Source organism: Nilaparvata lugens, chromosome 6 (assembly GCF_014356525.2).
Source record: "Nilaparvata lugens isolate BPH chromosome 6, ASM1435652v1, whole genome shotgun sequence".
In the NCBI taxonomy this organism is placed as follows: Eukaryota; Metazoa; Arthropoda; class Insecta; order Hemiptera; family Delphacidae; genus Nilaparvata; species Nilaparvata lugens.
Window position 1 is genome coordinate 46634087 of NC_052509.1, and position 17498 is coordinate 46651584.

The 17498-nt window shown below is 35.1% G+C and overlaps 1 protein-coding gene across 1 annotated transcript; it reads left to right on the plus strand.

The window, feature by feature from the left end:
- Positions 1-1280: 1280 nt before the first annotated feature.
- On the plus strand, positions 1281-7727 carry LOC111063228 (transcription initiation factor IIE subunit beta). The gene is made up of 5 exons (XM_039430926.1): positions 1281-1481; positions 4673-4774; positions 5235-5397; positions 6616-6816; positions 7577-7727. Exons 1-5 carry the CDS (start codon positions 1420-1422, stop codon positions 7664-7666), a joined length of 618 nt encoding a protein of 205 aa, XP_039286860.1. The 5' UTR covers positions 1281-1419; the 3' UTR covers positions 7667-7727.
- Positions 7728-17498: the final 9771 nt, after the last annotated feature.

Below are 17498 nucleotides of genomic sequence, written 5' to 3' on the forward strand. Positions count from 1 at the left end.
TACTGATGAAAATCAAATTTTAGTAAGCTACTAAACAATATTAATAGATAAAACAAGTCCTGCAAAAGAAGATAGAAATAGATAAACAGTCTTGCATAGTTAACAAACTACATGCAGCCGTGTAGTTTTATGTTTGTAGGATTCTTAAAAAACTGATTGCATTTCGCAATACAATGGAAATAATACAAGTAGGTACACTTTTAACCCTTAATAAGAAATTGAGCTATTAAAAGAAGATAATAAAAATTGTAGAAGAAATTTGAGTCTTCTTGATACGGTAGGAAAAAATACCGAATTATTTTGGAAACAAAAGGAATCACAGTAATCTATATAATTATCAATAGGTATTTATATGAGGAGGCATAATAAGGAAAAATATGGTCAAGATATTTTTTTTATTTCTACAGAGCTAACTTACTTGATAGCTTTTGTTGACAACTTTATTTCATGGACCAGCATAAAACTTACGCAGGTGCAACTGAAAAATAATCATTCTTTGATAGCTACACGATTCACGCGTATACACTTATGAATATTATAATGAAATAAAGATACTACTTATAACAATTATTATTGCCTCTGATATATTATTATGAATTGAAGCTTGAAGTGACTCGTTGACTAGCTATACAGCCTAGCTCAGGCACCGGCACGGATCTAATGAGGGAAGAGAATAGGTAACTACTGCTGTTGGGTACCTATACAGTTTCCAGGTAGGTACCAAGCTGAATATTTCACTGAAAGAGATAAACATCTATTTTAATTGTAAATTATTGAAACTTTTGTTTCTATTGGTCAAAATCTAGAGTGCTTGGCGAATCGCGACACAAATCCCAGTGAAGTTGTATTCTCTTTTTCAAAACAATAATTATGATATTATTACACAAAAGTCCAACTTCTTATCATTTTTAGTAACATATTATTTCTTAAATTCGAAAATGATCATGTATTTTAGATTGAGGATTAAGATTTAAAAGAAGCTGGCAAAGTTTTCTTGTTTTCAACTCAACTTTTGTGCTTGAGCAACATTTTTGAAACTCCCGCTTTTGAATCCAGTTGGAGCAATAAGCAACAATTTGTGTAAATAAGCACTGCAAATCTCAGTTCCGGTGGATTCGAAAATTTAATTCAGTTTAATACAGTTCAATAACATACAGTTTATAATTCATAAACAAAACTTTACGAACTTTCAAATTTAATTTCATGATCTTTTACTACAGCAACGCCTCTTTTGGCGGGATTGAGAACTTCTTGTACAGCTGTGAGTGTCTGAGTGAAACTGTTTGTTTTGTCTGTTCTGTTTTGACAAGTGAAGCTTCAGAGGTTAGAATGCTAGATTTGCTTTTACAATAGTTTTACAAAGTTTAATTAAATTTACGAAATAATATCACGCGTAAGAAATTATTTTAATCAGCCGAAATGGATCCAGCATTGTTGAGGGAGAGAGAGTTGTTCAAGAAAAGGGCGCTAGCTACACCAACGTAAGTTTGCTATTTTCAAACATTAATGGGTATAGTAACTTAGATTTTTCATAATACAGGCTATACTATTGTTTGATATCCAATTTACACAATTCAGGTTCAAATTGAGTTTTGTTTTAAGCTGCATTTAGATTTTTAAAGTCTTATTTCAGAGTTTAGGATCGAGCAATGTGGCTTGTTGTTCTGTGCAAAACAATGAAATAATACAAACACTATACAAGAGTTGCCATCAACTCACTGTAAATGCTTTGTTCTTAGACGGTGTCATTTCCTAAAACAGGGTTAAATTCGTCTTGCCCCTGCACCAGAGGTTTGAAAACCTGAAACTTTATTCTATGAGTTTACTTAAAAACAACAGTTTTCCTGAACACTCCACCAAGAAATATCCCATGCCCAAAATCAACGAGTTCAGTATGAATTTGATTGAATATGCTGCAAAATGTCATGGCAAATTTGGAAATTGCATAGATTACAGTAGAGAACATTTGGCAGATGCTTCATTGAAAAAAATTATCCCAATGTATAGTAAATGGCAACCTTTTTACTTTATATTCTTGACCATTAAAAGTATACCTAGGTCTAGCAAGTGACTGTCTCAAATCTGAGGAGACATCTGGTCATGGATTATCATGCACTTTTCCAAGTGCGACCAGGATCAATATTGCAAGCAAACATCTTGCTCATTGCAAGCTAATTTTTGCTAGGCTGGGTATTCTAACTATAATCAGCCACCTCCTCTTTCTGACTAATGTACGTCAAGGAAAATCAACAAGATTTTTCTACTTGGACTGATGTGCATTACCTCAACACTAGGCATTGAGAGCTGTTTGACTGACGTTTACGGTTATGCTATAGGAGTGCAGCACTACACTAAGCTACTTCAACAGTCTGCCTGCAGGGGTGAAGTAGTTGGACCTCAGCTCGAGAGAGTTGTGAGGTGACCAGTTTCCTAAGAACCAGGGATTATTACGATTTCCAGGAATTTCTGAATGTTGGCCTGTCCCAAATGCTATTAGGCTAAAGTACCATCCAATATATATATATCCAATGTCTTGATCGTTAGCCAGGTGTTCCCGGATAGATCGCGTCAATAAAAAAACTTTTAACTTGATAATCAAGATGGCATGGCATGACAGTCCCTCAAAGCTATCCCCAAGGAAATCATTGACACTGTAATAGCTTCTTTCAATCAGCCACCTTGACAGCCTCTTCTTGAAAACACCTATAGGAAGATCCCTCACCGAGCCCGGCAGCAGGTTGAACATTTTGAGTGCCAACACTGGGAAAGAGTCCTTCACTCTTGACAACCTACAGCGTGGAATCTCCAACTGTAGCCTTCCGCAGGTACCGTATGAATACACCTGACACCTACTCATCATGTTAGCCCTGTTTATCTTCACTGCAGTAAGAGAGGCCAGTATAATTATACAGCCCGAAGACGGTGTGCACTTTCAGGCGTCTGAAGAAGGGTTGACAATGGGCAATGAAGTCACTGTAGGTAAGGATCCGCAGTGCCTTCTTTTGAAGAAGCAGGATGTCATTGGCATGTGGAGAATGGCCCCAGAGAAGAATTCAATACTGCACATGAATGCCAAACACCGCATGATACATCATTAGAAGTCTCTTGAGACTCAGGAGGCTTTCAGTTTTCTGAACAGGAAGATTACTCTAAACAGTCTCCTGCATAACTGGTCGATATGCGGCTCCCAATTTAATTTGGCATCAATTCCAAAGCCAAGCAAAGTGACTGCAAAGTCCCCTGGAGTGTGGGTGCTAAGAGTACAAAGCATCTCATGTGTCTTGGCCTCGTTCAACTTGAGTTTGTTTGCAGCAAACCACTCTTTAGCCTCAGAAAACAGCTCCTGTGTACAGCGTCTAGCTTCCAGGGATCCACTGCCCTTACCAACTACGGTAGTATCATCAGCAAACAGCAGACTGGAATTCTGTAGGTGGAGATCGTTGATGAGTTTGAGAAATAACAGCGGCCCAAGCACAGATCCATGTGTTACTCTCCTTTCCTCTGAAGTGGTACCCATCACCGACACAACCTCCCTCCTGTCCTTAGATAGTCTGCCACCATGCTCCATGCACTGTCCCTGATGCCATATCTATGTAGCTTGTCCAGCAGGATGTTGTGCGACACGCAGTTGAAGGCTTTGGTCAGGTCACACAACACAAGGTCAACCGATTTGCGCTCCTCGAAAGCCACATGTATTCTTTCGACCAATGAAAGCACTGCAGAGGTGGTAGATCTGCCTTTCCTGAAACCATGCTGCATATCGCCCATCAGGTTGCTCCTTTCCAGATATACCTACAGTCAGCTGCCTCAACATGGACGTTTCAATGATCTTACCCAACACCGGTACAATTGATATTGGTCTGAAGCTGCCTACATCAGTAGGATCACCCTTCTTAAAAATCGGGACTGTCTTAAGTCCATTAAGTTTAAGAGCAAGGCATTGGCCCGGTAGCACAAAAGCCGGTTGAATTTTAATCGTGATTAATCACGGTTAAAATTTAACCGGCTTTTGTGCAACAGGCACCTTGTACGATAAATAATTTTTTATATGAATTTGATTACTGCCATCTTGATCTATTAGTGTTTTCAGTTTCCGTTATTTTACTTATAACATGACGCCATCGATCCTATAAATGTGGGGAATGGATGAGGTATAATGTAGCCCTATGATTAGTATAGCCTATAGCATAATAAAATCAGTCTTCTCTCGAGTAGAAATGGCTATATTAAAAGTTGATATCTAAGCAAAAATTGCAATTTATTAAATTCTTCACAATGCCTACTTTTCAGTTTATGTAAAGGTTTAGCCCATTAGCGTGAAAATTTTCCCTTTGGTAAATTGTTTTTTATTAGCCTATTCAATTTGTAATCCTTCTAATACTATCCATACTAACAGGGTAGAATGTCTAATGCATAACAGTTGAAATATGTTGATTATGTTAGCTGGCTTAAAGCAATAACTTTCCAAAATTAGCAATAATGCTGTTATTCCAACCATTTTTTATTATTTAAAAATCTCTCATTTTAATTTAAAAATTTTCTATTGATTCAACTCATGTGGCTGCTTGTTGACTAAGTAGGCCTACCTTAAGATTGACTGAGTAATTTTAACTTATGTGTTTATTACTTCAAGAGATTAGCCAACTACTAATCTATGAAAATGTTATTCTAGTGTCGAAAAGAAAAGAAAAGATCCGGAAAAAGAAACTGCAAAAGATGAAGCAAAAAAGAAATCGAAGCCACCCCCCACTCCGTCATCCGCTCCTTCTATCAAGTAAGTTCAACAAGATTCAAGAAATAGATTTTGAATATTTTTAGTTTTTTACGTATACCAAAAATTGTTAATAGAACTATAGAAATAGAGTAGAAAATGAAGTGATTATATTACTTTCTATAATATTATCTATTACCGTACTGTAGTTGTTAATCTATAAATGATTACTCTATTAATTATACATTTTGTTTGAAACTCCTTGTGGGTGTTCATACCGTATGTCAAAAAATGTGCTTTCAATTATTCCAAAGAACCTTTCTTGTTTAGGAAGTGAACAATTTTAACTTGGTAAATTTAATAAATATAGATTGTGCACTATCACAACCAAGCTCTAAATGTTATTCTGTGATGAACTATGATAGGCTACACGTGTGTGTTAATTTATGTAGGCTAACTGACAAATGTACCATTAATTCTTAAAAAGTTGAATATTTTCGGCAATACAATTTCTTTTTTACAGCTACAAAACAATGTCTGGAAGTTCGCAATACAAATTTGGTATCCTTGCCAAGATTGTTAAGCATATGAAAACACGACATCAGGACGGAGATGATCATCCTCTAACACTTGATGAAATATTAGACGAAACTAATCAGTTGGATATTGGTACTAAAGTTAAACAGGTAATATTGCTTGAATTTCAGAATTTGGAATTTAATTATTTTAGGAAAAATTGATATTTTAATTATAATTGATATTTTTATTTTTTTCTGAGCATTGGTATTGGAATGGAAATTTATCCGGTGGCTTGTATTTACAAAGTCATCAATTAAAATACCAACTCAAGAATGAAATCTGGATAATTTGGAAATATCTCAAATTGAATTTACTAACATCCTACTCGGCCAATTGGATTTCTTGGCAAATTTTACATAATTAGGAATTAATTCAATCATTATCGACCAAATCAAAAGTGTCAAATTGAAGACAAAACTGCCAGCTCTTCCATATTTTCATTATTCAAATATGTGATGTCTCATATTTTAAAAACTTATTATTATTTTGTTTGTGGTTTGTTGAATGATTATACTGTCTCCTATAAAATATTCACTATTCTATTACGACATAAAATAACACATATTTTATTTCAGTTTCAAAAACCAAAAACTAACTAGTTTCAAAAAAACCAAATCTATTTTCATCTCAGTAGTCTGGGCGCAAATGTCATGAAAAAGGCACTCCGTGGTCATTTTTGGGTAACAGCCGTTGAAGATATCTCAATTTATTCGTTAGGTCTTGCATAATAAGGATCGTGATGATGATAAGTCAAAATCACCTCGAAAACAAGGTGGCCATATACAGGGTGGAGGTGCCATTTTGCCTGTGATTTCGACTTATCATCATCACGTTCCTTATTATGCTACACCTAACGAAGAAATTGAGACGTCCACGGCTGTTACCCAAAAATGACCATGGAATGACATTTGCGCACGGACTACAGGTAGCGTATACTACTTTTAAGATAGCCTACTCTCAAAGGCTTGAATGGATTTGATTCATGCTTTTCAACCCAAAGTCAACAAAGCATTTTAATATCCCACCTGTAGGTTCTCACAAGTTTTTGAAGGTCACTACAATTTTGAGTTCAGTCCACAAAATTATCACTTGTGGTGGGGGTTAAAATGGTCTGATTATTTTTTATTTTTCATTTGTTAGCTGCTAGATTAAATTTCATACTGTAACTTGATTGTTTTGTGAAATATTGAGGCGTTCCAGGATTTTTTGGATACCCGGTATGAGGTAGATGTCAGATGAAAGCCTCTTCGTTTTACCCTGTTTTTGATTGTTTTGATTGTTGTCATTGTTTGAGATGTTTTTGATTGTCAATTTCTGTGGACTAGTGGCTGTTAACAGAAGCTCTTGTGGGAAATCCCAAAATAGAAGTTAACATCGAAGGAAAGTTCCTATTCAAAGCAGCTTACAAGATAAGAGACAAGAAGCAGCTTCTCAAGTTGCTCAAGCAGCAGGACTTGAAAGGATTGGGAGGAATACTCCTAGAAGATGTGCAGGAGTCTCTACCTCACTGCGAAAAAGCTTTAAAGGTAAATCATTCCGTGAGATTCCAATACTCAAGTTAAATTCCAATTATTACTTGATGCTTGATAGACTATCGGGATCCTTTTTCAAATGAATGTAACTTCAGGTTTTGTCTTTGACACACCTCAAAGACTCTATCTATGACGTTTAAGCCAATCGAGCTTAGTGAAAATTAGTTTCATGACTTGTTACAATAATCTGTACAACAATACAATCAAGTGGATCATTGATATATTTTCTCTTTCTGCGATTTTTTACCTGTAATTTTTCATTATTGTGGTAAAGTTCAATGATTAAAGTACGAATGGGCTCTTATTAAATCTCTCGTTGCTCTGCTTCTATAATTGATTTTGAGTTCCAAGGTAGGCCTACATCTACAAATACCAAACACCAAGTGCTTCAAAATAATATTTTAATGTCTGACGAAATAATGAGATGGAACAGATAAATAGATAGTTTACAGATGAGAGATTGCACTCATTCAAATGCTAATGTAGGCCTGTATATAGTTTTTGAAGATTCAAATAATTCTGCAAATAAGCCCAAATCAAAATATCTTGTTTGCATATAGGAGAATCAACAGTTTGAACAGTTTTTTAATGCTTGTCCAAAGTGTTCAATCATGAACCCCTTTTAACACATTAATTTGTAGCCCTTTAATTCAGTTTTGAGGTTCTCAAAAATTTGAAATGGATGTTTTAAAAACATAATTTCAACTGCTGATTATAACTTCCAGATAAATAATACATTAATATGTTTTTCCAGGCATTAGCTAATGAGATAGTTTACATTGTACGACCAATCGATAAGAAAAAGATAATGTTCTATAATTTCAACACCAAATCTTCAATCTGAAACTATGAATCAGAATAAAACAAAGAATTTCAAATTTAGATAAATTGATAATGAAACTTCCGTTAAAACAAAAACCAAACTTCAAATATTCACAAAATATAGAATTCATAGTCTATTCCAGTTTATTTCAAGTTCAAGTTTGTAGCGTGAATATTGATGTTGTGGAACTTTTCCATAATTGAAGAGACTCGAGATATTGCCAAAAAAATCCACTTTTTTGAATAAAATTTGTATTTCAAGTTCTTATCAAAATTTGTTTTTTGTTATAATTTTTCTTGTTGAGACAAGTCAGCCAATGAGCCAAGTAACTATAATTAGAAACGGACTTTCATGAATGGCAAATGACAATTTATCAACTCAACTTGTACTACAAGACATCTGTATTTTTGTTCTCCAGGTGCTCTATTTTCTTTTCTTGTTGAAAAAATCAATAAACAATATTGTTGGAAGTTTCAGCATTCTTATTATAGTATGTCTATTATAGAAATACAGATTATCTAGTTCTATTATAAGTCAAGTCGTTATTTTTCCATCTCCAGATGTAATTTATTGGAACGGATTGGTATAATGATTATAAGACAGTGCATGTTCAAATTGGAATATATTCTGAAATTGCGTAATGTGATGTGCGTTGTTGAAGTGTAATAATTGTAGCAACCACAGATTCAGTTACAATAGTATTCACATTCATTTCTTTATTCCCATGCAATACAATACCTAACTCATAATAACTTGTCCATGTTTTGTATCGTTCTACTCTTTTTATCTACTGTTCTGTCTTTGTCAGCTTTGTTTATTCTTTTAATGAATATTTTTTTGAAATGGACGTGAATACACAGCAAGGATTACCTCACAGTGTGAAAAGATTGAAGACTAGAGTGCTTGACTGGGATCTTTGCAGTGTGTGTCAAGCAAAAATTAAGAGAACATCTTATCTAGAAATCTGAATCAAGTTTTGGTGAACTGAATTTTCTATCAAGCACCATGGAAGGATGAGAACGTTTTGAGGGTGATCCATTTTTTAGATGATTCGAGTTTAGAAGATGTAAACTCAATGATTGAAAAATGCTCAATGCTATGCCATGTTATATCAGCACAACACACATGCGGCATGTGGGATTATCTAATCAGAGTTCTTACACGGATGAAACAAGACGAGAAGGAAGAAAAATTGTAGAATAAAACATTTTTAGTTATTCCTATCGTGAGAGGTCAATGTGCAATAAGACGCTATCCCCTTCACGTTGTAGCAACAGATAGTTGGAGAACAACTGCTCAAAGCTGTACAATCATTATCGAACAATAAAAAATTCCAGGTGATTATGAAAAACTCCAGGTTATTATGAAAAACTCCAACTGTTATGCATGATAAAAATCAAAAAAGAAAACCCCGTGGAACCTAGTTTTCATCGTTAACTCACGCATCAATATTTCGAATCCCCATTTTCGATTGACATTCTTGTATGAACCTTTTTTTTCACTGCACTGCACTTAGTTGATCTCTACGTCGTTTTATCGTCGAGGTTACGGTACCTTGTTGTCCGCGGTGATCTTCTACCTGTTGAATTTTGTCGTAACTAACGTCATCTTACGTCCCTGGACCTGTGATCTGAAGGGGGTGATTCTTGAAGAGGTTGAAGTGGTGGTCTTGAAGCGGTGGTACATAAAGTTGCGGTGTCAAAGGGGTGGCACATGAACCGCTTAGCGGTTATTTGAAGATACAATTATCCTTACATGATGAAACACAATTAAACTTTTCAGGACATGGCACAACTTAATAATTTATACATGAATAAAAGCAAACTAACTATGTACCAAATTTATTAATAATTTGACTTGCCCAAAAAGGGAAATTGAGAAATTTAATCTACAATTTTACTCTCAGACTGCTCCTAGCAAAGTGTGCTCCGAACGTAATCTGGTCTGTCGGTTGGAGGAATCGGTCCACTACTATCTTTATAAACTGGTCTCCTATTTGTCTTTAAAAGGTGGGGATGATATTTGGCCAATAATTATGTCGCTTCTAGAGCCTTAGGACTGGCGTGAGAACTGTTCTATCATCTTTTCTTTATAATGTAAAATCTTGCAATTTTCCTCCTTATCACACTCTGTGTCGCGTCAGGAAGGCTACGTAGGTGTGATAATTCTATTATCTACATTCCCCGACGACTCGGAGACACAATTTTCAAATATCTAGCTTGGAAAACTACAGCTCGGGTCTAGATGTCACGTTCGTTTAACTAGAAAAGGAGAGAAAACGGTTTCGCTAACTCGCTTATAATACTAACCACCTATTACATACTAAATCTTCTATTATAACTTGGAAAAGGTCTGAATTTAAAACTGTGCTCAGCACAATTGATTGGCCCATACAACAGTGAGTTGATTTAATTTTTCGTTTGCCGCCAATGGAATTCTGTTTTAATGATTGAATCTGGCTCAGTGACTAAAATGACTTAAAAATAGTGAGTAAAAAATACCAACTTTAAATGAAAGGGAAATTTCCAAGAAATTTCGTTCAGTGATTTATATCCAAAAAACCTAATTGAAAATAGTTGTGTGGCGTGGCATAATTTCTCACCTGGCTTAGTGTGAACACTAAAGCCATGCTTTTCAATTTATTTTTATGGGAGTTTCCACACATATTCATGCTGTCAATATGATCACTTCCATGAGCACCAAAGCCTTTTCAAAAATTCTGTCTATTCCGTGCTTCGTGTCAATAAAGCAATAAAGTGTATGAAATATATTGAAAGTTGAGCCATCTATAGTTTTTTTGCCAAAGTTACATAATGAGTAGGCCTTATTGAGCAAGAGTTATCAATGCTGCCGTTTATTCTATTTGAGCACTATAAATATAATATAATAAAAATATCTCTGACTTCAATTTTTGTTCATTATACTGAGATCCTATTTTCATTTGCTATAATTTGATTACATTTTGGTTACTTTCAATATTGTAAATATGGTATCAATAATCACTACTTTAGTCAGCGTTGATCGTAACTTATGTTTCTTGTTTATATAATGTTACTAAAATTGATATTGTGATCGAAAAATATCTATGATCAAATGAATATTTCTAAAAAATATAATATTAATGGCTGCTTTGGTTTTTTTAACAGGGTATCAGATCGATGCAGGACCACGGACTGAAAAAATCCCTTCCACCACACAAAAGGAAAAAGCCCGTTAATAGAAAAAGACAGTACAAGAAACCCAGAGAAAATGAGCACTTGGCAGATGTTCTAGAGACTTATGACGATAAATGATTTCTTTATTTATAATCCTTGTTCTATTCATTGTGAATCACGATTGATAATATTCCACACAAGTTTCCAGGTATTTAGCGCTTTTAATGTATTCTATTAGTAGGATATCTCATTAATATAACAGTTTAAAGATTTTTCAACATTTGCCTGTTTATTGGTAGTATTAAATTATGGTGTGTAATGCGCATTGGGGAAAACGAATCTAAAATAAATTTTCTCCTAATACAGTTTATATTATTGCTTGTATGCGCAATATACAAGAAAAAATCTAGGATAGATGAATAAATGTCGAGTGACCTGGTTGGCTCAGGTAGTGTCAAAGTTTTCGGAACGCACATGAACAATTTCAGAGCCTCTGGCATGACAACAACTGCTCTTGAACAGTCGAGTTGAGTGATTCGAAACACGGAAGTGGCCCGAGAAAAATATCTTATCTGACCGAGATTCGAATCGGGGATCTCTGGTTTACAAAGGCTAACCACTCGACTTCGGCCACTAGGTTATTGTCACGTACTCACATTAGTATAAATATTGGACCTGCTGCTTCGGCCACTCTATAGGTTCGTACAGACTTTCGCTCTGCTTCGCAATCGAACGTTACTCGAGCATATCGATTCATGATCACAGGTGGAGCAAGAGTGGAACGTGAGAAGAGCGTGTAACAGAGTTCGTGGTTGGCAAGTTCCTAGGTCGAACTAACCAATGGGCCCGTTCTGTGTACATGGAATGTGGTAAATTGTCCGATTCACAATTTACCAAGTAAAAAGTTCCACGTTCCATGGGAGGAATTTTTACAGATACTGTTCCAGCGCCAACTTTCTGCCCCACAGTCAAAGTGTGGTAAATTGTCCGACCTGGTACAGTTCCAACAGGTTCCAACTATCTGAGCTCTCATTGGTCGATCATTGTAGTCTGCTTGCTTCTCTGCGCATGCGCAGTTAGTAAACGACACATTTTAGTGTAAATCAACTTTATATGTGCGCGCCAAAAGCTTGAACCAACGATTTTGAAATGGCGTTCCATGGGAACATTTTGCACTAGTCACGTGATGGAACAATTTACGATTGGAACTGGAACAATTTACTGTACACAGAACGTACACATTAGTTGCGCATGCGCGGTCAACGTTTTTGTTTGTTAATAGACACGATCTTTGTGTTAGCAAAAAAATTATCAAAATTAATAATTAATTAATAAATTAAATAATATAAAGTTATAAAAGCATTTATAATAATAGGTACCGGCATATTAGCATTTAGAAGAAAGAAGCCGAACTCCAAATCAAGCCTTTCACCTTCTGAAACTTTGACAGACATTGCCGTACCTTTTATAATAAAACATTAGAATAAATGCAATAATCATAATATTTATTATATAAACATCATGTATTATTAGGCTACCCAACAATCACCTGGTAAGAATATACTACCTGACCTGAAGCTCCTGTGATTTGGCACCGTTTACTGTTACAACCTGCCTACGCCGTAGAAGGTACTGCTCCATTGTTTTCATGACCACTCCTCCAATCCCATATCTCACGAGCTTCCCCAGCAAAATCTCATGAGATACGCAATCGAATGCTTTGGTGAGGTTACAGAGAGTCATGACAGTTGAGTACTTCTCCATCGCATCAAGAATTGATTCCACCAGGCATAGACTGGCGAAACCCAAACTGATCCTCCGTGAAGAGTGAATTCTCCTCAAAATAAGCCGAAAGCTGAAAGAGCATCACAGACTCCATAATCTTTGCAAAAACCGGGATAAGAGATATAGGTCGGTAGTTTGACAACTCTTCAGTATCACCCTTTTTGAAGATTGGCACTGTTCTTGAAATCTTCTGTAGATCAGGAAAGACACCTTGTTCCAGACAGCTGTTGATTAGTCTGCTAAGTGGTGAGGCTATTGAAGAAATGACTGCCTTCATAAGAAGGTAAACATTATAAGCCATGTCAGGGCTTCTCGAGCACTTGTAGCCATTTACAATTCTTATCAAGTCCATAGGTGACACTCTTTTCCATTTTTCAAATACACAGTTTTGTAATGGTACTCTGTGCACCGCACATGAAGTAGTTCCTGTAAAAGCACCAACAATTTGTGTAACAGAGTGAACAAAAAATTGTTGAAATAATTTGGACTTGCATTTTTTGGCAGAGCAGACTGTTTCTTTTTAGACTTATGTATTGATCGAGCGAAGTGAGTTCTAAGATTCAAGTCGACGGTTTTGCATTTCTCTTTATGTTCATATGTTTATATTTATGTTCCGCATTTACAGCGAAACGCAGCAATAGATTTTCATGAAATTTGACGAGTATGTTCCTTTTAGAATTTCGCGTCGACGTATACATACGGTTTTTTGAAATTTTGCATTTTAATAAGGATAATACAAAAGGAGAAGGAGTCTACTTTGAACACCAATATCACCGTAAAAATCAGACTTTATAATTATTAATCATAAATCAGCTGTCTAATGGACTATAATACTACCAATTGAAAAACATCAAACATCTTGAAAATATATCTTTCCATCAACGTAAGTAGACAGTTGTCTACTAATTGTCTACAGTTGTCTACTAATTGTCTTCTAGTTGTCTACATAACAGTTGTCATGCGGATAGGTATGCGCACTCCAATTGAAGACAATGCATCAAATCTAATCATCCGATCCGTCCGATTACGACCTGTGTGCGCCTACCTTAACTTTGTCTTTCCATAAGCTGAGGCCATGATTCTAGTTTGGAGTTATTGATAGAAAACATTTTTCTTTTTCAATCTGATGATTAAAATTGCAACAAATATTGAAAAGAAATTGATTTCTAAAATCATGAAAAGTGAGAAATTAAGTTTGTAGGAAATCAGCATTATGGTAGTTTATTTTGTTAATATCAACACACCAATTTTTTGCTAACACGACAACACAATGTTCACTGATAACAGCTAGACCTGATAACAGCGCTCACACTCACATTCCTGGACGACGTCACGGTACAATAGGACAGAAAGCTCTACTATGTTCATTTAGGATTTTTTCTAGACATTTTAAATTGATAAACTATTTATTGGTTTATGAGAAAACATAATATCAGGTCAATGTAACTTACTGAGCGCGAGGACTACTGTTTACAGAACTACTAGTAATATTCCAGGCTGCCTTACAGGGGTTTGTGACTTGACTGATGATTCTTTCGACGCTGGACTTTTTGGCATCAGCAATTTCCTGGTGATGGATTTTCTTAAGTCTTATAGGTATGCAGTGTAGTACCTATTCCTCAGTTCATCACTGGTGGCAGATTTACAAAGGCTACTTGCCAAATTACTGGCTTCAATATTGGCCAATTCAGCTGTGAACCGAGAGTTCTAAACTTTCTTTTCCAGTCTATGCTTCTTTTCTACATCCACAGTAGACCGTTTAGATCTCAGTGGGAAAAAAATGTCGAAAAGAGAAATAAATTTATCAAAAAACTGTACAAAAACTAATTGAGGCTCACTGTCAACGATAATTGTACTCCAATACACTCTTTCCAGTGCACCATTAAGTAATGGAATGTTGCATTCATCAATTCTTCTGTAAGTAAAGGCATACTTGGTACACCAATCAGTGACCTCCTTATTTTACCCCCTCACACAAACCGGAAATGTTTTTTACAAGGGCTTGATGATCGGCCACAACAGGATCCACTACTTCCACACTATAGTCCCAGGAGTTCAAATTGGTAACAACTGTGTCAAGACATGCATCACCTCTTGTTGGTGCTCTATTGCCAATAAACAAGCCAAAAGTTTCTAATAAAATAGTAAAGTGCTTTTCACTTACACTGTTTTTTTCTAAATGAATGTTGTAGTCACCACACATGATAATATAATGTCCAAAATTGTTGAGAAAATTGAGACACTCCTCCTACATATAAAAATAGCTATTGTGAGGTCCACGTTATAATGGCAGTGTTTGATTAGCAATGGTATTGCTATCCTTGCCTTTTATTCAACAAAGCGGATAGCGCTATCTCTTTCTCGCTTTGCTCTGTTGCCAGATTGTCTTTCAACAATGTAGAATTTATAATTATTTAACAAAATATTTCATATTATGTGAATTCATAATGAAATATAATTCATATAAAAATAACGAAAATGAACAGTTAATATTACATCAATAAACCCGTATAAGCTACCATATATAGAAGGCATTGACAAGACAGAGGTTCGGCAACGTTGCTCTCCTATCTTCCTGTACTGCCATTATAACGTGGACCTCACTATATTTATGTATTAAGAGCATAATGCGCGACTTTATCGCTCGCACAAAACAGTTATCACGCGACGCGAAGCAGAGCGTGATAATTTTGCAAGAGCGATAAAGAAGCATTACGCGCGAATTACATACACCATTTTTTCTACAACGGGACAAACCTGTTAAATTACTTATATCTGGCAGAGTTAATAATAATTTGTCTTCACTGATATCCATCATGGCTGCTTAAGCAGAACCGGTACAATTACCGACTTTTTAGGTTAAGATTCGACCTACTTTTGGCAAGCTGCTTATCATCAGCTGATTAGCAAGAATAAAGAAACTCTTCTGGGCATGCACAAATGATTAGTGAGCATAAAGAAAATCTATTGCACTTGCGCAGATGGTTAGTGAGCCAAAAAGGAGATTCTCCTCAGAAATAAGCTGTTTTACAAGGAGAATTGTGTATGTAAATTCTTTTTTCTACAACTGCGCATAAAAAAAGAATTTACATACTCAATTCTCCTCGTAAAACAGCTTATTTCTGAGGAGAATCTACTTTTTCGCTCGCTAACCATCTGCGAATGCGCAGTAAATTTTCTTTATGCTCACAAATTATTCACACATGCGCAGAAGAGTTTCTTTACGCTCGCCAATCATCTGATGGTAAGCAGCTCGCCAAAAGGTCAGATTTTAACCTAAAAAGTCAGTAATTGTAACTCCACCGATATAAGTAATTTACCAGGTTTGGGCAGTTGTAGAAAAAATTTTTGTATGTAATTCATGCATAATGCTTCTTTATCACTCTTGCAAAATTATCACGCTCCGCCTGGCGTCGCGTGATAACTGTTTTGCGCGAGCGATAGAGTCGCGCATTATGCTCTTAAAACATAAATAGCTATTTTTACGCGCAGTTGTATAGTGAGGTCCATGTTATAACGGCAGTGTGCGATTGACAATACTGTTTCTGTCCCTTTCTATCATACAACAAAACAGATAGCGCTATCTCTCTCTAGCTTTGCAATGTTGTCAGTTTGCCAGGATATTTTATTTTTACTTTTGACAGTGACTGTACAAAAGTAAACAATTCATTATCAGTCTCCACTTTTTTCTTCATTCTATCGAAATACTTGAGTACACAAGTCGTATAATTGATTTAAAATGTATTTTTGAAACAATTAAATAATTTTTAGACATTACCGTATGAGAAACACAAATTAATATACCTGAAATGGCATTTTAAAAGTTGATAATTAATCATCCTAGACTTCATATATTCTTCAGTTAGCCTACACTTAACTTATAGGTTAGACCTACTCGTACCAGTAGGCCTATAAATAATATTAAAAGGTTATTTCAGAATTATTTCTATTTAAATTACTTATTTTGAATAGGATTTCTATTTTTCTATTATTTTTAAAAGAAATTGGAATAGAATATCTACCAAATAACTTAAATTCTGTTGTTTTGAAATTCAGATTTTTGTATCACAGCTTTTTTAATTAGCCACCATTTCAGGTTTGTATAAAAAAATCTGATCTTAGTTATAAAAGCAAATTTTCAAATCAAATTATGAAAAAAAAATTCCTTGAATAATTTGACATTTAATTGATTATGTAATCAAGGAAATGATAATTATTATTAGATCAAATTTAATGGGATGAATTGAGTAACAGCTGTGTACACTCAGTGGCAAAATGGAGAGACTTGGCAACGTTTTTCTTCTATCTTTCTTTACTGCCATTATAACGTGGACCCCACTATAGAAAAAAACAATTGATGTCACTACTTGGGGGTAGTTACATTGGGGTGGGGTGCATGTAACATGGTGTTACATGGCATGCCTCCACTAAAGAAACTTTTTCCACATGAGGTCCACAATATTGTCCATTGACAATACTGTTGCTGTCATTTTCTATCATACAACAAAACAGATAGCGCTATCTCTCTCTAGCTTTGCAATGTTGTCTGTATGCCAGAATATTTCATTGTTACTTTTGACAGTGACTGTACAAAAGTAAACAATTCATTATCAGTCTCCACTTTTTTCTTCATTCTATCGAAATACTTGAGTACACAAGTCGTATAATTGATTTAAAATGTATTTTTGAAACAATTAAATAATTTTTAGACATTACCGTATGAGAAACACAAATTAATATACCTGAAATGGCATTTTAAAAGTTGATAATTAATCATCCTAGACTTCATATATTCTTCAGTTAGCCTACACTTAACTTATAGGTTAGACCTACTCGTACCAGTAGGCCTATAAATAATATTAAAAGGTTATTTCAGAATTATTTCTATTTAAATTACTTATTTTGAATAGGAT

Coding starts and splice junctions, on each gene's coding strand:
- LOC111063228 (XM_039430926.1), top strand. CDS start 1,420: ATGGATCCAGCATTGTTGAGGGAGAGAGAGTTGTTCAAGAAAAGGGCG. Junction 4,775..5,234: donor TCATCCGCTCCTTCTATCAA/GTAAGTTCAACA, acceptor TCTTTTTTACAG/CTACAAAACAATGTCTGGAA. Junction 6,817..7,576: donor ACTGCGAAAAAGCTTTAAAG/GTAAATCATTCC, acceptor ATGTTTTTCCAG/GCATTAGCTAATGAGATAGT.